Here is a 23,989-nt window from a genome sequence, read left to right as displayed (position 1 = left end):
TTCAGTAGGCTTGCCAGTGATTTTCCTAACTCTTTGCGGAATGTTCCATCTGCCAGGGTGGCACTTTCCAGCAATCGCGCTAGTCAACTCATTATTTGAAAGTGTAACTCCATTGTCATTTTTAGACAAGATGACAACTTTCGTTTTTAAAACTACAGTTGCACATATCAGTCTTCCATGTAAATTTAAATGCAGTTTTGTTACAGGAAATAAACGTCTGTTATGCGAGCGGCACTTAGTTCTAAACTTATACTTAGAACAATTTAGAATTTAAACATTTATATTAATAATCCTAGAAAAAAAAAGAACCTTGCATAGTTATAACATCCTGTCAGAACGATTGCTCCAAAGTCATGGGTACAAGAGCGGCTTTTTGCGTTATGTGATTAAAATTTCATATGTGTTTTGTTTGTTTAATATTTACACTAAGACAAAATGTAGCAGAAAGGAAACTAAAAGTTGGGACTTCTTTATATTTGTTTTCCGCCGGTAAACTTGTATAGCGCTTTTAGTTTTACATCTTTTTAGAATCTGAAAACAAAATCTTAAGCTGGGCAAAGCTATATTTAAGACTATTCTGTAGTTTCTTGTTTGCATAGTTGTTGTCGTTATTTCCTAATAGATGGAGCTGTGGAAAGTCTATGTTGTATTAAATCACCGTGCTGTAAGTCTCGTTTTGTCATAGTTACGAGTATAACATGGTATGACATTTGGTTTATAGTGATTGTTTTCTCCTTTGCTTGTCTAGATTCTGAATATAATGTCTAGAAATCGTTTGTCATTTATTTTATTGCCAAGTCTACTGTCGATGGCGATGGCTCTTGTCACCAGTCTATTGAGCTGATACGTTTATTGGTTTTACGTTCTGTCGAGTCATTCATTCGAAATATTATAAAAAAATAATACGATGTGGATTGTGAAAGAAGCGTGAAAATTAATATTTTTTCTATTGATAAATAAGAAAAGAAATAAGAATATGGTTTCTGAGACCAAAACCTCCAAAGTTTAAATGTTGCTATCTCTGTTTTGTCAAAGATAATGACAGGGATGTCAACGGTTAGACAAGCTGCGAACTTTTCAACATTAACGGTTGGAATCAAGCATGATCGAATGAACATGGAAATAATATTATTTTAATGGTCAAAAGTTTGAAAATATTTTCTAAACATTTTAAGGTTACAACACTTCGCTATCATAATTAATTAAAAGATGTCGTATTTTAAAATTGATACCTATATATTGTTAATCAGTACAAAAAAGTAATCACTTTTAATTAATAAAATGTAGGGAAAATTCTACAACATGGGGACTTATTTTATTTCCTGTGAAATAAAAAAGAGAAAAAAATCTCTTTACGACACTTAAAGCTAACTTAGTTGCGAGTTTGCCCCGCGTTCTACACTTTCATTTAGGGCGTCGCTGACTAATTAATTTTTTTAAAGTCCAAATTAAAGCAGCGTCGAACAGTGCTCATTCGTGCGAAAATTTACAAATTTATACTTCGTTTTATTAGCCCGGGGGTCTTCAAAATGACTTTTTTGGTACATTAATGAAACGTAATTTTAAAAGTTTAAGGAAATTTAATTCATACTTATAAAAACTTCTTGAAATTAGCCTCTATTTGAATATTTTACTTCAAAATGGCTAACGAAATGCGCAAGATTTTGGTGTAAAATAATAAAAAAAAATACCTATATTAAGCTTTAAAAGTTTTTTAATAAACTGTATGTAAAACTAATGAATATGTACATCAGATGTGCTTTTATGATTGCACAAAATGAAACCCTTCTTGTATTCAAATCTAACTTTCTTGATATAATAAGGTATGGCTTATGTCGAAACTTTGCTTAGTTATAACTCTCGACAGTGCATATTTAAGAGGAAATTTGTACTCGTGCCATAAGCCTAACTACTAAAGGGTTGGAACAAACTAAGTTCAGGCCAGGCTATTCAAAAATTTTATTTCCCTTCCATTTCGTTTCGCCTTCGCGGCAATATAACGTTGCACTAACTTACCTCGCCTAACAAAGGCATACGACGCCAAGAAAAATCGACTGAAGTCTAGTAATTGTACGTCCAACAAAACGTCGACCCATATAGAGTCCAACGACACTTACTTATTTTATACTATTCAAACAAATGTACACAATGACCTGGTTACATGGAGTATAGATTTGCTGAAATTACATTTACGACGTACTGGATACAATTTTTTTGTTTCTCATAGTACATTTTAATGCTTACGTAAATTGATGTCATTGTGATGTATCCACCTATCGATAAACATGTCCAAAAAAATATTGTCTTAGCTTTTAATCTATTTGAAAAAATCAGAGTGAGCAAATGTTTTCTATAGTTATTTCCTCAATAGAAATCAACTTTTAATTTCCTGCGTACGATTGCATGCATACTTTTAGATGAGAAAAAAAATGTTCTTCGTTGTAGCTTTATGTAGTTTCAAAGTTCAACAAAATTTCAACTGAGGTACAGATTTGCTCCGCCATCTCAAAAATCGCGACGACTTTTTCGCGACGATCTTGACAAACAGATGACCTAGAACGAATATTCGTAAAAACGTTTTCTCAACGTTATCGACAAAAATTTGTGCAGAGCGTAAATTACGTAGACCAACAAATCTCATACAAACTTTGACATATTTTGTCGATGAAGTTACGAAGGCGCGTGGCGCAAAGACGTTGCGAAAGATGAAAATGTAAGTCACTTAGAAACTAAAATGGCCAGGTACCGGAGATATATGTAGCCTTGTGTATGAAGGGCATTAGTAATAACATAACATAAAAATAAGTGCATATTTTGTGCAATTTCGTTAAGTTTAATTCTATTCGTATATTTTCCTGAGTGGCATTGCTTTAAATTATCAGCGTGGTTTTAAAACAGTATTATTTAATACGGTTTTTTATGCAGTATCCGGTTTCAGTGAATCACTAAATTAGGGCAATGTTTTATATTTGTTTTAATTAAAAACATACAAATCTTACAGTGGTTGCAAACTGAAACATGCAGGTGTGTGTTAAAACAAGTACAAGGTGAAATAGATTGTGTCTGCATAAAATTGACTGAATCACAAGCAATGTGTACATAGTTTATTCGTGCCCGGAGGCCGTTTCAGAATTCATCGAGTTTTTTTTTTCGACAGAGCCAACCGAAACGTGCCGCGGGATGCTATCCAAGTAAAAATATTATTGGTGGTATTCGGACGAAATACATGTACCTACTGCACACTTAAATTTTCAACAAAAGACCGAGAGAAAAAGTGAAACTAGAGTACGCAATGTATCTTATTTATTATTTTTTAGTGTAAAAAATAAGGAACTGGTAGCTTTCAAGTTCTAAAATAAAGTATTTACATTGATTTTATCATATTTCATTTTCTCTTATCTCATAATTGTAAACCAAACAAATCATCAACCTATAATTTTAAATGTTATCTATATAGTTATAGCTATTTTATTTTCACCTTTTAAAAACAATAGGATTGAAATTATTTTTAAATAGGAAAATAGAAAAGTCCTTACAGTCCGTGAGGAAAAATTTAAAGTGATAAGTACATTTTTTGTAGCTGTTATAAATAGTTTTCATAATCAGTTCCCGGATTTCACCCAATTTCACATCGCGCTTAATTCGTTCTGGGAGTTAGTTTCGTACGAACGTAATTAAGGAAAGTTTTTGGATTATCTACCTTGTTTTTCCACTTGTGATGACCAGCCTTAACGGACCCGCCACTCCCTTAGCAATGTTTCCAAATTCGAGAACAAAAGAGAGGAACAAACCAGATTGTAGAGCAATGTAAATTGGTCACTATAAGCAATTTTTCGGCCACTTATTTAGTTTTACTTTATCGCCGTATTTCGGAAACTCTGCGCCCCTAGACAGTGAGATATTCACCAATTTAGTTGCTGTAAATTTGTTTTGTTAGCAACTTGTTTTCGCTCACGGCCAATAACTATTTTCCACTTTGCAACTGTAAAAGGTTGTTACACTGGACATTGTCATAATTAATTTGCTTTACGAAACGTGCGACTAGAGGAAAATGATTATTAATGTTTTCGTTATAAGTAAGGAGAACTAAAAAGTTTTGAATTGTACGACGAGGTTCAAGCTTATTTGAGAATACATAACTATTATAAAAATTGTATACCTACATCAATATAAACTTAAAACATGTCTGGATATGTAAAGAGAGTACGTTATTTTGAAAAAAAAAACAAAAGAAAATTCAGTGAAATGCTCGCCATAAATTGTACTACTCCCGGGAATTGTAGCGTTTGCATACTGCCCGAGTAGTGTGACCAAATATTTAGTATTCATCAGAAAGTTCTGTTTGTAATATAAATACTTATATGTAAATACTTTGAATATCTTATTTCCAATTTGTATTGTCAACAATGTTATCAGACAATTTAAATAGTAACCGTAATTAGTAGCGTAAACTAAATTTATTAATTAATAGCTGCATAAAAATAGCTTACATAATATAAGCGTTGTAAATCTGTCTTTTAGTTTTTTATCCCAAAGTACGTGTACGTGACGTTTTGTAAGACATTATGATTGTCTCACATGCCAGGATTAAATGGTATCTCTATTTTCAAGAATCCACGTACTTGTTGGGCACACACACACACACATAAATACCATTCGTTTAGGGCCGTGCCACTTACTGACTATTTTCGCTTGTGGAAGTACATTGTTATTGCTTCTACTTTAAGCCAGTGCATGATTTCCCGCGTGGTACATCCCTAAACTATACAAAGAGTTTTATCATTCTATCGTTTAACTGTTTTGTACTTATTCTAGACTGCTGGTTACTGAAAAATTAAGTAAAGTAGTTTCTATTTTGGACTACATTTCTTTAACTTTTATTTTTAAACGTCAAGACCTCAGAAAGGTCCTCAATCAATAATCGTTCATAAATGATAACCAATTTATAAACATTGCCCAAGGATATCAAAAATATTAGGAATTGTGCGTTTCCTTTGATTAAAGTGGAAGTACGAGCTAATCGAATTCAATAAAGTAGTAAAAGGTAAGGTACGAGTACATTAACTAGTACAGATAAACTGTTGTACCTAGAGAGTGTAAGTAACTAGAGTATAAGAACTAACACCAACTCGTCGACGCTTCGCCCACCCGGCACCGTCCCGCCATTTAATGTTAGGTGGAATGATAGTCAACGTCCGCGTGAATACATATTAAAATTTTCTTAAAATTTAAATTTTATTTTGTAGGATGGATGGATTAATTTATAGACATTTTATATCCAACCCGCCGTTTTGCTCTTGGATTAATGAATATCAAAAAAAGAGTCTTAAATGAAACAACGATTATTATTCTTGTGTTCTGTATTACAAATAAATAAGCTACATTACAATTTATTTATTCTAACACAATACCAGTTAAGTTTAAAGAAATATATAAAAATATTTATAGGACCGTAAAAAATCTTATGTAAATTATCTTCGTATTTCTTTGGCGAGATTGATGCATAAGAATATTTTTGGAGAATATTACGAAAAACAACAAGAAAAATAGTTATAGTATATTACTAATCGTTGGTTTCTGGGACCAAAATGCCAGTTTAAAACATATCGTCATCCCTCTCTTTGTAATTGAAAAAACCGAGATAACAATATTTTTATTTTGATTTTTGGGCTCAGAAACCAATGATTGATAGTATTAGTTCTTCATATTTACAAATGGTACATATACAATATGGCACATTATACATATGTGATGTAATTTATTAATATGAAAGAAAGCAAACTAAATAAAACTTAAAATATTTGTCTGCTAAGTACAATAAATGCAAGCTAATAAATGCAGTAAAGTAAGTACATAGAAATTATTTGAATCGAAAAAATATAAAATATTAAGAGTAAATTCACGTTACATACACTATTATTAATACGTCTTAGTATGTGATACTGTTCGTATAGTATATAACGACTGGGTTTTATTATTTTGATAAACCTTACCAAAATAGTTTCATATAACTTGGCATATAACTAAATATTTACTGTATCTAAAAAATATTTTACCTTAACTACCGTTTGATTTATATAAAAATATATTACGTAAGGCATATTAAGGCATTCCATTACCTACATTCACTTTATTAGCATTAAGTTTTGTGTAAGCAATTTCTATAATATTCATTTGTTGAGGGAAATATTTATTTGATCTAATAAATGATAGTTTCGTAAAAACGATTTATATAATTAATTAAGTATTTATGTAATTATATTTCATAACTTACTCTGAGATTAAACTACCGTGACATTTACAAGGCACATGTTATGATTAACGACTACTTTTAAAGACAGAGATCACAACATGTTTTATGTAAATGTTTCAGCAAAGCGAACACACGATGACATATCTGTTTAAATATAAAGTTAATAGATTTGATTACTCAAAACTAAATGTTTAAGTGTACACAAATAGATTTCTAGTCAGTACATAAACAAGGCAAACGCTAAAACAATAATCATTCGGTATTGGCAGTTTCTGATTGACACCTATAGAAAGCAGATTCCTGCGTTACTTATGAATCTTATCTTTATTTTAAAAATTAAATATAATGTTTTGAAATTGTATTAATTTACAGAATAGTTGTTATGATTTTAAAAGTACTATAACTTAAAAATTAGAACACGCTCAAACTAGAATCATTTAGTTTTATATCAAAGGTTGTTAAGGCTGCAAAGTTTATATTATATTAGTCTATCTGAAGCTTGCCGGTTTACTGGGACCTTCGGTGGGTTCCAAAACAATCCGCTTGAAACAACCTGCAGGCAATTGATTGAGTATGGCCTTGACATTGTACACTTCACTACGGAGATGATCGTGTTCATCTTGGTATTGTTTTATCCATCTGTTAAAAAAGGGATTAATTAAAACCAGACTTGACTAGGAAATTTTGTGAGACATCTTTATAAATTATTTAATAAAGATTACAGTCACGTATAATTAGTTGTAAGTCGGCATCGACTAATTTAATACACTTTGCGAAATATGCAGCGACCACGAATTAATATCCCAGTCCCATTCGACCTGATGAAGGGCCATCGACGTTCTCGAAATTAGTCGGTGCAATACCGAACTAACCATACGTTAGTGAAGTCGTTTTTATTAAGTGCACACTTGATGTAATATAATAGATCAATAATATAACAGTTGAATAATATAATAGTTATATAATATGATAGTTAAATAATACCTTTGGTGATTATTTTTAGCTTCAGTTAATGTTTTTATCTTGCCGTCTAAATCCACTTTGCGTAATGCTTTTTCTGCTGCATCGAGACTATTCTCTGTAAGATGAAATGTTACACAATATACTCAAATGAAGCGTATATTTGAAAATATGGTACTTATAAAATATTAATTGATACATCTCTAGTTGCAAGTTAATTGATAACTGTGGTGCATCACATATTTTGTTCTTTAAATCATAGTCACATTGCATTTGCTTTTACAGTGATGTGGCTACGAAAATTTTAGACATGAACTTTGAGGTATATAGAAAAATATAATCATTTAAGATGCATTTCCTTTTTTGTTAAAAAAAAAGAAAACTTACGAAGTCTATTAAGGGCATTGTCATCCAACGTTGGCAGATTTTGCAATTCTTCCATGATAACTTTCAGGTCCTCTAGACCTTTAGAGACTTGTTTCGCCGCCTCTCTAGCATCAGTGTTAGCTTGTCCGACCTAGTAAAATTTAAACAGATATTTTATTAAATTGATTTCACTAACCGTGTTTTTCAAATTGCGTAAGAAATAATTAGTAACCCAAAAACGATGTAAAAGGTAAATGAAATGAGATCATCATAAAAATGGCAGATTTATAATATTTGTTTCTTTACAAAGATCTGTAAAATTGTTTACCTTCATCTTAGCGTTGCGAGTTAGTTCCAAATTTTCTTTAGCTTGCGTCTCGCGGTCTTCTATATCTTTGGCTGTACCCTTTACTCGAGCTAAATTGATATTTTGAAGGTATTAAAAATTTACAAACTGATTTTTTTTTACAATACGAAAGCCTAATATTAGAAAATTAAAACAAACTATAACTTAAGGCATAAGGTTTAAACAAACAATTTTAATAAAATAAAATGTAGTGTTATAAGTTTTTTGGTTCTAACGAGTTTATTGAGAGCGATAAAGTGGTTTATACCTTTTAATACTATGTAAAACATTGTCTATGTCAGTAAACATATACGTACTAGATAATTTATCAGCTTCATCTCTAAGCTTGCCAGCTTCAACCCGGGAGGCGGACGCTTTCTTTCTTATCTCGTGCGCAGCCTGAAATATAAAAAATAAATCAAACATACTATATGTATGAGTATCTTGTGCGTAAAAATAACAATATGAAATTAAAAATGGCAGTAGCTTCGCCGAGCCCTAACGTGGCATATACTTAAATGTAATTAAAAAAATGTAAAATCGTATTGACACCTTACCTCCGAAGCTTTATCAGCGTATTCCTTTTGTGCTTTTTGCGCTAAATCTCTAGCCTCTTTGGCTTTATCACTTGCGTTATTTAGCTCTTCAATGATACTAGAGATGCTCTCGTCCGCTGCTGCAACCTTTGCTTGGACCGATGGAACATCTGACGCAGCTTGGTCAGCCAGTCGTCGGGATTCCGCTACTTGATCGCTGAACTCTGAAAATACATTATTAAATGTGAGGGTGCCAACTCATATCCTAAAGGCATTTCCTCCAGCATGCCTAGTGTATTCAACGATGAAGGCGTACCTCGTAAATTCCAGTCCCAGAAGATGAAGATTGACGAAATTAGGATACGGTTATAGAATAAATAACTTGCAAGAAATGAAGGTTTTGAGGAAGAAGGAAGTTTTGAGGTTTGTGATAAGGAAATAATAATTATTTGGAAATAAATTGTAACCATGTATTTTTAAATACCTTTAAGCGTTTTATAAATTTCGTTAGCCTCCTTTAGCGTTGCTTTGGTGAGTTCAACATCTTTTTTAGCTTGTGCCTGTAGTACATCAAGTTTCGCTAAGAGATCATTGAGTTCGTCTTGCCTCTCGTGACCTTGTTCTAGCAAATCTCTGCCTTTGAGAATCGCCTCGTCTAGATTTTTAAGGGTATCCTCATTACTGTTCATTAACTCTTCTAGCATGGCTGCTTTTTCATCTATCTGTAATTTAAGATCCCTTAGTTATATCTACTATGAAATGACAATTTATTGTATGTTCCAGATAAATCTATTGAACTGATTTTGAAGATCGATTCACAAAAAGTCTTCCTATTAGCTCGAGTGAAACAATGATTGATATTTTAAATTAGGAACACATTAAAGAATATCACAAAGTTTTTAGACGTTTCAAATAATTCGGTTCTTTTTCAGTTCGGTCTTTAAGTTGAGAAGATCGGAGTCAAGATAATGATTTAATTTATTTTCATAATCTTTTAAAGCTACTTACTGTTCTGTTCATCTCATTTGAATCATGTCGAAGTTTGCTGAGCTTTATATCTGGCAATAACGTCGTATTAACTTCCGCGTACAATCCCAAAGCATCATCGTAAACAGATTTAGCTCTCGTCAATGCTTGGTCAGCTAGCTCCATCATACTACTTAATTTTCCTGACGCAGCATTTAATTCATTGGCAAGAATTTGAACTTCATTACTAAAAAAAAAAAAACAATTAACTTGAACATAATAAGCCTTATTATTTGCATTCTGTCTTACATTTTAAAAACGTATTTTTTATAAAGTAAGGGGACAAATGAGCACCGGGAACATCGAGGTGTTCAACGACGCTCATGCTCATGGACATCTGCAATACCAGAGGAATTGCAGATGCGTTGCCGGCCTTTTTTAAGATTTGGTGTAAATTTGCACTTCGACTAATACATAAAATGTTACCTAATGTTTGCCTGCTTGTTGATACCATCTTTGGCAATCTTGTTGGCTAACAGGGAGGTATTGTACGCTTTTTCAGCTATATCTCTAATATTTCTTGCTTCATTTTCAAGTTTCTCGGCGAGTAGACGGGATTCTTTTGCCAGAGCTGACATGTCAACGGATTGCTTGCCGAATTGATCAGATCTATTGCGGGCTTTCGCTAGAGCAGCCGCGCCTTCTCCATCAAGATATTCCAAAGCACTCTGTGAACATTAAGCACATTAGTATTATCTTTACCTCTGACTATCGTTTTAAAGGAGTACGGTGATACTTTTACATCAAATTTATCTAACATCAGAAATGGGTCTACCAAAACAAGTTGTGTTATTTCGTTGTTATGTTGAATACTTGAATTAGACTATAAGTATAAAGAATATAAATATAATAATGTAATACTCACATTAATTTCCTTCTGTGCAGCTTCTATAGTATCTTCAGCTTTGGATACATTGCCTTTGCTTCTTTCAACGGATTCATTGCCTTCGTAGCTCGCATCCTCTATTTTATATAGCATATCTCTAAAAATATATATCATGTTAGCAATGTTTTAGGTTTCTGAAAAATCATTGAATGGATGCAATGCAATATGCATTGAAGGGGATGTTTTCTTTGAAATTTTCTCTAAAACTACGAATATTCTAAATGATGAACTCAAAGTTACGAGTCAATTTACCCTATCAATCAAATATACGTACCTGACATCGGCAAGTCTGTTCGCTAATTGAGCTAGATTGTTGGTCAAACTAGATCCAGGACCGCTACCTAGTTCAGCCTGTGCTTCTTGGACTAATCTCTCTATGTCACCTCTAACTCGTTGGAGTTCTTGATCGAAGTCAGCGTTCTCGACTACTGTTGGCGCTTTGGAAATCTTAGCTAAGATCTAAAATAATTCAACGCTATTTTAGTTAGTGCCCATTCACCCTATTCACATTTATATAGGAGTTTTATTAGGAAGTTAAACATAATATAGGGCTTACTTTGAAGTTTATAAGTAAAAGAATTAATGGATATTTACGCTTTTTTTTTGTCGCATTATTCAGTCTCATTTTTATAATATCTTATTTAATAGTGTTCTCTTGTTTATTACATACTAGCTTTTACCCGCGACGATAGAAAACGGGGTAAAAATTATCCTATGTCCGTTTCCTGGTTCTAAGCTACCTGCCCACCAATTTTCAGTCAAATCGATTCAGCCGTTCTTGAGTTATAAATAGTGTAACTAACACGACTTTCTTTTACATATATATAGATAACGCATATACATACTTCGTCTAATTCCTTTAATTTGCGTCGATGGTCATTGACCGCGTCGAGGACCAGGTTGTAGCATGGCGGACAATCTTCACAACCCTGACCATCAGCTCGGCGTTTCTTGTTTTCCATGCACCTAAATTATATAAAGCGGTTCGAAATCATAAAAGACTGCTAATGTTTAAGAAATAAGATATTTTAGTTGTACCTTTAAAAATGTACACACTTCTATAGAAATCTACCATTACATGTATACTATTATTTAATAAGTACATGTAATTTTCTTTTAAAAATAAACAGAGCCATGAAACTTGGTTCATGTAGCTGTCATTACCAAAACTCTTATACGGAAAGATATTGTTATCTCCTTCTCTTGGGAAAAACATAGGTAAAATATTTTTATACAGTGTTGCATCAGAAAAAACCCAAAGTAAAAGTGCCCTAATTTTTAAAGTTTAAAGCTCCCTTAGTACAATCTTATACAAAATTGTTTTCAAAGTAAAAATACCCACCGGTCACATCTACGTCCCTCAACGTTCTCTTGACAGGAGCATTGGCCGCTGACGTCACATTGGTAGTTGGTTGAGCCCCACTCGTCACAGTCGCAATCTTGACATCCCTCCACTGAGAATCCGTAATGATATGCACGGCAACGGTCGCAATGCTTGCTATTTTAAAAAAGAAAAATAATTGTCTATACATTTTATTTCTCTCTATATCTACCATAAATAATACTGTTTGCATGCGTAAATAGAACCAATTATAAGTACTTACCCATCAATACCCGGTTTACAATAGCATTGCCCAGAAACTGCATTGCACGTACTGTTGTAGGAACCTTCAAGATTGCACTGGCAAGGTATGCAGCCCTCTCCAGAATCAATGTTATAGTAACCATCCTAATAACAAATGCTTACATTAAAAATCTTTTGAATCATAAGTTTCCTTATTTTTTTTTTCAATTAAGAGGTAGCTTTAGTAGAGGTTATATTTGAGTAAGAACTTAGAGAATTAACTCTGCTCAGGTAATAATACATTTCATGAATTAAAGCTTGCACAGATATATTCCAAAGGATTCGCGTGTTTTATTAAAATTGAAGCCCCTTACCTCGCATTTATCACAATTTCTGCCAATAACATGCGCCCTGCAAGAGCAAAAACCAGTAAGTCCGTCACATTGAGGTGGGCCTTCTGCGCTTTCCAGAGTTCCGGCTTCATGGCACTGACATGGTTTGCAATCACCTTTCTTCGTTTGATCAAGAGCATCACCATAGAAACCTAAATGTTACCAAGAGTAGTATGATTAGTATTACAAAATTATTCAACTTTTATCTTGTGTGGTATGCTCAGCATTGTCAGTTGTTTTCTACAAATATTTACGCCGAAAATTTTACAAATCGTTACGTGTACATACATCAAGGATTCTATTTTTTTTATTGTTAAGACAACTTAAGATAGTTGGTTTGTTTCTTTTTATACAAATATGACACTGCTAACATTCACTTAAAACTGTACACCAATAGTACCTTTGATTTGAGAAGCAACAGGTTTGAGATTCAACATCGTGAAAATAAATATAAAATTACACAACCTATGATTAAAAATAACTTACCACTCAAACACTTGTCACAGTGTTCACCAGCAGTGTTGTAAATACATTTCAAACACTCTCCAGTAGTTCTATTACAGTTGCCAACAGCATTAGAGTCTACATTCCCATTACATTGACACTCTTCACAGGGCTTCGCGGGACCAAATTGTCCAGTAGGATCGCCGAAGAAGCCATCCGCGCAAACTTCGCACTTTGGTCCTATAATAAATTAATATCGAGTAAGGAAATATGTTGTTTATAATTTTTTAAATTAGTAATAAATGAATTGTTACCTGCATATCCCAAAGGACAATCTGTACAAACGATGTTTTGATCCATCAACTGAATGCAACCACTATCTTTGGGGCATGGACAAGGTTTGCAGTCGTCCGGAGTTCCCGCTATAGCGTTACCGTAGTAACCCTTTGCACAAAGCTCACAATTGCTTCCGGTTGTGTTATGTTTGCAAATACAAAATCCTGGGAAATAAATATTTTTGTTTATAAATAGCACTCACACACAAATATTACATATTGACATCGTTAACAATCTTCACTGAATATTTAAAAGAAGATGATACGAGAATTTTAATGCTAACTAATATAAATTACGTTAAGATTTTTCTAACCTGTGGCTGTATCACAAATATGCGCGTGTCCGTTACAATCACACGGAATACAGGTAGAGTATGGTCCACCATTAGCAGGTTCGTGTTTGAATCCTGGAGCGCATTCTTCACAATAATCTCCCACGTATGCTTTAGGACAAGAACACTTCTCTACCCAATTAGCCGGCGCCGAACCTTTCTCTCTTCCGATGTTAGCAGTATCAAGTTTGAAACTCATCATGTAACCTTCACCGCCTTTGTTGTAGGTTCCCCTAATCTTGATAGCAGTCAGATTTTGTAGTATAGACATGAATTCGAAATTAGAGAGTGTGGGAGTCCATCCATAACGAGGATCTTCGTGGAGACGGAAAGTGTATTCTTGGATCTGAAACAAATTATTTTTATTTCTATCATTCAGAAATCAATATGCAGTGGCCAATCAGTGTATAAAATATAAGAATGCCTTTTTGTCGCAAAGCACAATATTCGCTAAGCAAATGTAAAATATCTGCCGCACCTGATCCGTTGGTTCCGGATTGTTTTGTCCATAAATGTTCATCGAGACAGAAGCTCGGGATCCTTCTAGGATTATGTCTTGAGAGGAAGGATAGCCTCTACTCTCTCCAAGTCGCAGACTGAATTTAAGATCGTGATTATAAGATGGTCTCTGGTCACCAAGAAATAGGTTTGAAGCTATGAAGTAAATTATTTCCGATCCTTTTGACTTTACCGCTGAAAAAGAAATGTATTTGTACTATGGTTTATTATTTCACTTTATTATTTTATCAATATTATTTTGATTCACTGTTCGCACACACCTATATTCTGTGTATTTGCATTAAACTGTAAAGGTGCCGATCTTCTTTGGTCGTCTTCTGCTCCCCACTTTTCTGCATCTCTTATGAAATGTGCTGTGATTTCATTCGCCTGATATTTTGGTGCAGAGCTACATTGAGACGAGTGGCCAAAACAAAAACAAGGAGTGCATCCGAACTCATTCTCTATATCCAGGTTGAAGAAACCAGGTTTACATCTGAAATTTTCACAAGATTGAAATTAAATTTGTAAACTTATCTTTTTTACATTAGAACTTAACTTCTCAGCTCTGTCGTATTACAACTAACATGATAGTAATTATCGTAATCGTTGTGAAAACACAGTAGGAAAACTAATTAACTTACTCTCTGCATTGTTTTCCTTCGACATTTTGCTTGCAGAGGCAGATGCCAGTCTGCGGATCACACTGTGGTGTGTTCGCGTAGGACCCGGATTCGTTACACCCGCACGGTTTGCATCCTTGGGTCGTGAAGTCGAAGTGGTTTGCCGCACAAACGTCACACTTGTCCCCTGTTACGCCAGGCTTGCACTGACATTTACCCTCGGAGTTACATTGAAGACTACGGGAACCTGAAACGGTAATGTAATACATTAGCTAACAACTGACAATTAAAAGTCTCTTTTACTTATTGATGTAAGATGCATTTTAGCAATATGTACCTGTAGGGTTGCAGTTACATGGCATGCAAATGTCTTCTGCGCCTTGGAAGTAATTCTCCTTGCATCTCTCGCAGTTGGCGCCGTCTCTGTTCTCAGCGCAGTCCATACAGTGGCCGCCATGGCCCGTGCGCTCATATAACTCTTTGTCGAAGTAACACTTGTTCGAGAATCCATTGCAGTTGCAAGCTGCGGACAAAATTTGACAAAATTGAAACTAGTAACTTTTGATTCACACAATGAACTTTGTCGCTCCAACTTAGGTTTAATTCTAAGTTTTGCCTTTGCTATTATGGCAACCCCTATTAATTTTAACGATTACTTAAATTTTTAATATTACTCATAATGACGCAAACAATAAAGTAGATTTTAAAAATAACGCTCTGGTTGTAAACTAAGCCATCTATCAATGCTTTCGCAATGTACGTAAATAAAACAAAAATAACTTAAAACTTAAAATAAGTTCCTGGATAAAATTAATAATACTAAGCACAGCAGTTCAGCTTCGAAGTCATTCATTTTTGAGTAATAGGAACATCGCATTGCTTAGAGTTACCATATATAAAAGCATTGCATAGAAAAAGTTGTGAAAAATAATTATATTTAAAATCTAAGTAATTCACATGATATCTAATATATAAGAATATTACAATCGAAATAACTTATTAAATTACTATAAATTCGTTAGAAATAAGTAAAAACATGATACGCTTCATTGTTGAGATAACATTACAAACTAATCTCACACAGACCATCAAAATCCAACATCAAAATAAAAATAAACAATGTTTGTATGTCTGTGACAAATGCGTTTCTTAATCACTAGTCATAATTTGATGAAACTTTGCTTGGATTTTCTGACATTATTGAGAGGTATGTAATCCAAAAAATCCGAACATTAAACTACAGTTTAAGACATCCTTTTGCTTGTACTATTGAGTACATTTATATCATCAATATGCCACTTTGATGTCTTAAAAGACTTTTGATGTTATTTAGAATTTGGTATTGCAACACATTTCGCTATTAACTAGTTCTTTATAAAAAAGGCAATTGGATGGTGAACTTTCTTTATCAGAATTTCGATAAAGTTTTTTATGACCACAATTACGGTAACAACATTCTTATAAAAGCCTTATTTGAAGAGTTTTTAAACATAATTAATTTGTTTAAATAACGTCTATCTGTGCGAAATTTAGATGTAACATAATAAATTCACATAGTATTTGTATCTGAGTATCACAATATAATATTAACATATGTTATTACTTAGTAACAAATTATTTCGCATCGAACATATATATGTATACATATATATATACTTAAACTCGCTTATCAGCAGATTGACATTTTCGCTATACCCATAATTGCAATGCATGAAATACTTCAGCTGGAACATAAACAATAGCAGACATATATTATTCACAAAATAAATGAATGTTTATTTACACTATGTTTGATCAGCTACTGTCACTTACAAATTTCATGTTAGGAATTTTGTTATATTATAATAATTATATTATTATAAATATACTTTGTTGCAGATATATTAAATAAAATTAGAACGCTCAGCGACTATTTTAAATATTTTCATAATTTTAAATATCCATTCATTCTTTTCTTCTCGATAATATAGTAATCCTATCTAGAAAACTTTAAAACTAAAGACAAAAAGTTTTAAATCAGATTTTGACAAATATTATATGGGCAAAGGTGAAAGGTATAAAAAATAATGTAATCGCTCAGTACATAATGACTAATTGTATTTTTAATGTAAATAAAACAACTTACCCTTGCATTCGTGAACGTTATTAGGAGAGCCTCTACCCCAAGGAGCATCGTTGTAGAAGTCCAAACATTTCTCGCATTCACGACCAGCAGTGTTATGTTCACATCTACAAATAAAACAATAAGATTTAATAAAATGGTTAATACAAAATGGTAAAAGTACACCCAGCATATAAAAATAATAATACAATAAAGCCCAGAGTTCATTTTTATATCCTGAAAATACACATATCCACCTTGTCATTTACATCTACAAATTGGTTTAATTTGCGCAACCATCAGGCGACATAAATAGTCATGGCCACAAAACTATGTCGAGAATAATTAAAAAACAAAACAATAAAATTGATTGAGTTAGCTTTGACGTTCAACCTACGGTGTCTTCCTATAGTCTAAACAGCTTGATCAATTTATTCAATTCGTATTCTTCTCCATTGTATTTAATTTGACTATTGCTCTTTTTTTATTACCTGCAAGATCTTGCTCTCGAGCCATCTGGCATTTCAATGGAGTCGCAGATGGAAGCATGGCCGTTACATTTACAACGTGCGCCTACCGACACATCAGCAATGGCGTACCAATACGACTGCAACACTTGGGTATCACCGAAGATCTCGTCTCCGAATGTATTCAGACGATCTAAGGATATACGAAGATCGGTAGCTGTTACCCATTCCTGAAAATATTTACATTCTCAAGTACATATATGTTTTCTATTGACAATCAAAATAAGATAGCACTATATATACTATTACATACAGACACACCAATTTTATGAACATGTATAGATTAAGCATTGATAGGCGGAAATATATCAATCTTAAACTATGTATATGTGTATTTTATGTAATTTACCTGTAATTCCGGACTGCTCTCAAAGGTGTAACCGGAGGGTCGACCTTCCAAAGTTGAGAACACAACGTTACCCCCGGACAACGGGGAGATGTCAGAATATTCGCTTGTGCACAGAGCCCTAGTCTCAGCCCCCAAGTCCGCTGCGCGCTGTTCTAAGACGCCATATGTATCACGACATGACGCACTGTGGACACACCATTTTGTACTTTATCATTTGCTCCATTCATATTAAATACGTCTCTGATAACATTTCCCCAACCATTGTAGAGCGGCCACGCAATTTTTAACATTCTATATACATTTAATTTACCTGTAATACTGGTAGGGTTCCCAATCTGAATCCTCGCTTCTCTTCTTGTAAATAGCAAAACTTTGCGGCCTCGGTGAGTAAAACACGATTCTTATGTAAGTGATATCGTAAGCTTTTCCTGTTAAAACAACAATTTATTATTAATTTGTTAATAATATTGTAAAAATGGTGTACTGATAACCGATTTTTTTGTGTAATATTCTACTTTATTTAGGATTATTTAATTTTAGACAGAGAACTAGCTGTCGCCTGCAACTCCGTCCGAGCGGAATTTAAAAAAAATAAAGTTGATTAGTAACCTATGTGTTCTTCCAGGCTATGTTCTACATCTGTGCCAAATTTCAGGAAGATTTCTGTAGTTGTTCAGAAGATACCTTCTAACCAACATCCATCCATCCGTCCAAACATTCGCATTTATAATATTAGTAAGATTAATACTAACCTAAATGTAAAGTGAGATTTACTTGGTTGGGATACTGAATCCCTTCCTTCATAGTTTCCGACTGCCACCATGTTTGATTGTCCTGTTCGTAATGCAGATCAGTGAGGAAATAGCTTGAAAACTGACCAGGCTGACAGAAATCGCAAGACCTGAACAAAAGGTATGAAACGGTTATCAAATGATAAAATCTATATGTTGCCAAGGAATGGGAAAAATGACAAAGATCAGATTTGTAATGTACTAAAAGAGGTGATAAAAGAAAGAGTAGGAGCAAAATGTATGAATGTGGAATAATTAAGTGAGGTATGCCACGATTGTATGAAAACTCATAATCTCTACTTACTGCTATGTATTGTATGAAAATTCTAATTACAGTTACCTTGTACCAGAGGAACTACCAGCAGATGTCTGTATGCAGTACATTTTGGAGCCATTGTCACCGCATGTATTGGTGGCTTCCATTTGTACCATGAAAGCCGCGTTTTCGAACTCCGGTATACATCTCTATAAACAAAGAAATTGAAATATTTTAATGATCAAATGCTGTCTGTGAAAAAATAAATGTAAAATTTAAGAATGAAATTGTAAGTTTAGCATTAAAAGTTTAAAGCATTGTTGGTTAAATTTTTCATATGAAATAAGAGATACGTTAAAATATACAAACGATAAAGTATTTAAGGCGCAAAACAATTCGTAAATACATATTTGATTTTTACTGTAAAAAATTTTTTTTGAATCGACGAATCCCCAACCTTCGTGTGGATAAAACACTTAAGTTTGATGAGTGCAGAAAAACTTACAATATGTAAGAAGGAATCACATTTTTGAGAGCATAATTAAAAACCAAAATTCTATTTCGTAGTTTTGTATGGCCTAAAAAAATTAACTCATTTTCTAATTACATTAATGAATGTATTAAATGGGTGCAATTTAGTAGAGTTATAAATTTAATTGTGTATTGAAATGGTTCTTAAAGTTTCTTCCTGTATTTCGCTAGCAAACTTCAATAAATTAACTTGAATATACGGAAATATGTTTGAAACCGGGACCGCAACAGATGGGAATTTTGCCGCCAAAATAGTACAGCTTTATATATAGAGTAAGCGTCCCAGGACGTTGGCACCGGCACCGCTAGCCTTAGTCACGCTGACATATTCTCAGTAACGAATATTTTCAAATTAAAGTGCTTATTTGAATTGTTAAAAAACGACTCACATTGTTTCCATGAGATCGACATTGAAAAATAATTGAAAACTTTTAAAGTATAAAAGCCATTCACAATTTAAACAAATAACATAACCAACACCCAAGATCAAAACATTCAGGACAACATCGTAATTGAAACTTACTATCAATTTACAGCGAAACAATGCATTGTTTGAAATACGCATTCTAAATCTACTAACTATAAGATCTTTTGTATAGCAGTATTTGTAAATTGGCAATATTTTACAAGATATTAAGACAATACATCTCTCTTTTGACGAATTACATCGATAAGACTAACTTGGATTTGAATTATAACTTAATTACGTGTCAATTCTATTAGATTACGGGATATGAAACTCTGGTCCCGAGATCCGAGGGCAAACATTTGTGCAAACGTCATTTACTTTTAATAAATAATACTTCAGGACGTCTTCATAAGAACAATTCCTTTGAAGTAATAAGAAAGGTGTGTCTATTTAGTTCGTTCATGCTGAAGAATGCATCCAGCGCGTGACGATAAAGTTTTGTATTGCAAAGATGAGTGTCGATAAATGTCGCATTCCTTACTTCGGGTTTCCACTATGGAAACACCTGCAAAGAAACATATTACAGGTATCTCTGTTTTCTTCGAAGAGAATGGAAAAAATGCTTATTTGGTTTTGTTGTTTCAGAAATTCTCAGCTATAATTCCTCTAGATGGAATATTCCAAATTATACATCATGCAAACGTAAATAATTTGGAATTAAAATTTACGTTGTTTATAATGACTGTAGTAAAATGTCCTTTATATCACAAATAAATGTTTCATGTCTAACCAAATAGTCGCAAAAAAAACTTTGTTATGAGATAAATATCAGTTGAACCTACTGGGTTATAGTCACGTATTTCACGCAGATATTAAAAGGCATACAAAGAACAAATTTAGATCATAAGTCACAATTACACTTGAAAAATAAAATTTTAAAGGAAATAAAGTCACTGAACTGTAAAGAGTTGACCCACTAACATTTATCGTGTATTACATTTTTATAGTTATGTTTTGCATTGCTTGTGATATTTTGATGTCCTACTTAAGCGAATTTCTATTGTTGATAAGAACAAAAGAAGAGAGTTTTATATCTGTATCATAAATAGAACAAATATGGCTTATCGAAGAATAGCGTTTTCAGGCGAAGATTAGTGATCATCTATGTCTGTGCAATTTAATTCAGAACGAAGTTATGGTGACGGCGATTCGATTATGTTCGTCACATACATATGTACATTGTATTGATATGTAAAGTTCACATAAAGTTTTAAAATTATTAAATCTAAGACGCCCAATAAAATAAATTAGTAATTGCTGTAAAAGTTTAAGCAACTTTATAATTTAAAACTAAATCGTTAGTTTGTTAGTCATTATTTTATGACAAAAGTATTAAATAAAAATGCGAAATGAAAAATGTTTAGATAGATGGATGTATGGATGTTTGCTATTACGTATCTCCAGGAAGCCTAACGGATCTTGTTGAGCATAGATGTAAAACTTAGCCTGGAAGAACACATAGGCTATTAATTGAGTTTTTTTTTAAATCTGCGCGGACGGATTCGCGGGCACTTGATAGTGTATAAAATTTGATGAAATATGTGACATGAAATGTAACAATCGAGTTTGTAGTAAGCTGTATATATCTGGGTACAACGGATGTGTAGTGATAAGCCCGTTCCGTTGGCCCCCGATAACAAAACATTGGGCTCTCAAAGTAAACGAACTCATTAAATGTATCAATGGACTTACAACATTTATTGTACCAAGATAACCTTACGATAATCTATGAAAAATCAAACGGCTAGTAACGATTTATAATTAGAAACTATGTTTAAAGAAAATTATAATGGTTTGTTATACAATATATATGTAATACAACAATCTAATACTATTTTTTGAGATTCCGGAGTATGACATATAAAAACAATAAATAACCCCATTTATTATAGCATAAAGTTGAAGATTAGGTTCATGAACTTGGACACTAGAAAAATCTGTAACAATGTAGTAAAATACATACTTTCATTTACTACAATGGTGCCATACGAAACCGTCAATATAGTCAAAACTTACTCTCAGTGTATGATGTAAACATAGCTCATATTTTACAATAAAATAAGCAAATAATAACTTAGTTGAATGTAATTTATGCGTAGACTTAATAACAAATTTTCGTCATGAACCTCTACAGAAAACTATTTAACAAATTAATTCTAATGAAAGGATATCTCTAACTAATATTGCAAGTTTACTTAAGTTCAATAGACAAACTTTGAGCATCACGAATTAAACAAATACTCAACTTGTCAAATTGAACACAAACAAAAGCTTTTAAAAGCTCTACTTAAAATTTTAGGACTTACTTGAGGTTGTCCGTCGCTGTTATAACAGGTCGCCAAGTCCTGTGAACCGATCCTTGGCGTGTGGTAGTAATCCTGTGCCGACGCAACAGCCATAAACGTTAGAAAGTGTGTGTAAATGAGAAGCTGCGCCATTTTGTGAGAGCGCGTGGAGCCTGCGTCGACACGCCTGCTGGTCGACCGAGCACTGACGCTTTGCGCGTTTCACAACACTGCGACAAAGATCAATGAACAGTTATACCGCCAAATGAATTTGTCTTTATTCATTTTGAGGATACTAGCACTCTGTCTCTCAGAGAACATTTTAGTTTAGCTTATAGTTATTGTTTAAGTTTAAAAGTGGGTATATAACTTAATAAAAGCCTTTAAAATATTAATGATGAATGAATCTTCCAAAACATAACCAATACTTAATACTCATATGTATCTACGCAACATATTAAGTATTGGTTATGTTTTGAAATAGTAATTTGATTTGACATATTTAATTAATAATAACTATACATGTTAGTAATAAATATAACATACAAATGGCATTGCCAAGTAAAGTTAAACATATATTGTTTTTTTTTTAATTTTTCCGTTGATCTTTTTGAAATGATTTATTAATTACTGCTTTATTTACTGACCATTGATATGTAAATAAATTAATAAAAAAAAAACAAAAGAGATTTAGACCACGCATAATATAAATCTGTACCTAATCTCTGCTGATTGAGGGTGAGAATATTTTTTTTTCTAAATACTAGATAAATCAATAAAATCTGAAAATTACTATACTTTAAAGCAAATTTTATTCTTTGTTTTGATGGCAGCACGCATTTCTAAGCGCGGTTTGGTGGCCTCATAGCAACCGTTTTTGTGAACGGACCTGAAAAGGTCTGAGCTTTTGTTCTCGGCCAGAATGCTATTATATACGGCGCGCGGTAGATTTAGGGAAAAAACAAAAGGTTCATTTTTTATGGATTTTGGATTATCGCTGTATGCGAGGAACCCTGAAAGTGATAAAAATTAATGTTTTATAACATTCATAATTACAGTTATGCAAGGTAATTATAGTAAGAGTTAATTATAGACACTGACAATAATGAAAATTCTGATAGCGACTGCGTTTGATAAGTGAAAAGTAGTACGTTTCCTTGTTTTATACCTAATATCGTAACTACTCGAATACGGTCGGTGTGAGGCTGACGCAGAGACGGAGACGAGTGCATTAGGTCACTGGATAGCGACATCTCACTCACTCTTCGGTCTCTATCTCGTTCATCTCAAGAGCACCGATTCCACGAACTTGCATCATTATTACATCCATTTACTCGATCATCTCATAAGAATACGATAAAAAATTAAAAATATATTAAAATTAAGACACTATGAAACTATTTTAAATGTGAAATACGAGCTCAGAAAGCGCGGTAGGAAATTATGGAAAAAAAAATTCTGAAAACTTGATAACATTTTAACTGAAAGCAAAAAATAAACTTTAGCCGAAATTCACACGTGCATGTATTATCCGAACTTAACCGCTGTCGAGCCTGTGATAAGCGACAAGGGAAACGGCGGTCGAATACTCGTGTATTCGACCGCCGTTTCCCGTTTCTATACGAATATAGAGTATACTCTGCGATACTGTGGCGACGTAGACTTTACAAAATGCACTTATAAGCTAATACTAAAAGAACGAGGAAAAGGTTAGATTTTCATCTATCTCAAGATATCATGAGCGATGGTAACAACAACAAAATAACTCAAGCCCGTAACTCAGAGCGATAGGTAGAGATCACGGACCTCCATTAGGCGCGGTCCTGACACACCTCTCTAGCTTCTTCCCCATTCAAACAACTACGCACACATGCACCTCAGTTTTGGATGCTGTTGACTTTTTCATAAATCAGTAAAGTTAATTATGGTTTAAGAAGCATCTACTAAGATATATGTTGATAAACATAATTTTAGTTGCTGTTTAGATAATATAGTCCAACCAAAATTAACTATCTTACAGGAAATTTGTCTCAACGGTCTATTTACTTCAAATGTTACATGTGGTCGACATCTGGCATTTGCTACATCATAACTACACAGAATTCATTATGTAGCCTTT

At 33.2% G+C, this 23,989-nt stretch overlaps 1 protein-coding gene across 1 annotated transcript; it reads right to left on the bottom strand.

Moving 5' to 3' along the window:
• Positions 1–6,182: 6,182 nt before the first annotated feature.
• LOC106717211 (laminin subunit gamma-1) lies at positions 6,183–22,100 on the bottom strand. Its single transcript, XM_014510946.2, has 29 exons — positions 21,892–22,100; positions 18,670–18,794; positions 18,291–18,439; positions 17,849–17,966; positions 17,539–17,722; positions 17,154–17,359; positions 16,687–16,790; positions 14,899–15,084; positions 14,583–14,808; positions 14,220–14,434; positions 13,919–14,133; positions 13,423–13,786; positions 13,088–13,273; positions 12,816–13,013; positions 12,312–12,481; positions 11,978–12,102; positions 11,716–11,871; positions 11,219–11,339; positions 10,648–10,832; positions 10,353–10,470; positions 9,914–10,155; positions 9,470–9,674; positions 8,946–9,183; positions 8,483–8,685; positions 8,243–8,324; positions 7,908–7,996; positions 7,601–7,730; positions 7,238–7,331; positions 6,183–6,892 (listed from the first exon to the last, which is right to left on the bottom strand). Exons 1-29 carry the CDS (start codon positions 22,021–22,023, stop codon positions 6,742–6,744), a joined length of 4,917 nt encoding a protein of 1,638 aa, XP_014366432.2. The 5' UTR covers positions 22,024–22,100; the 3' UTR covers positions 6,183–6,741.
• Between the last annotated feature and the right edge of the window lie 1,889 nt (positions 22,101–23,989).

Source organism: Papilio machaon, chromosome Z (assembly GCF_912999745.1).
Source record: "Papilio machaon chromosome Z, ilPapMach1.1, whole genome shotgun sequence".
Lineage (NCBI taxonomy): Eukaryota > Metazoa > Arthropoda > Insecta > Lepidoptera > Papilionidae > Papilio > Papilio machaon.
Note: the sequence above shows the minus strand (reverse complement) of the source record. Positions and strands in the feature narration are given on the sequence as shown.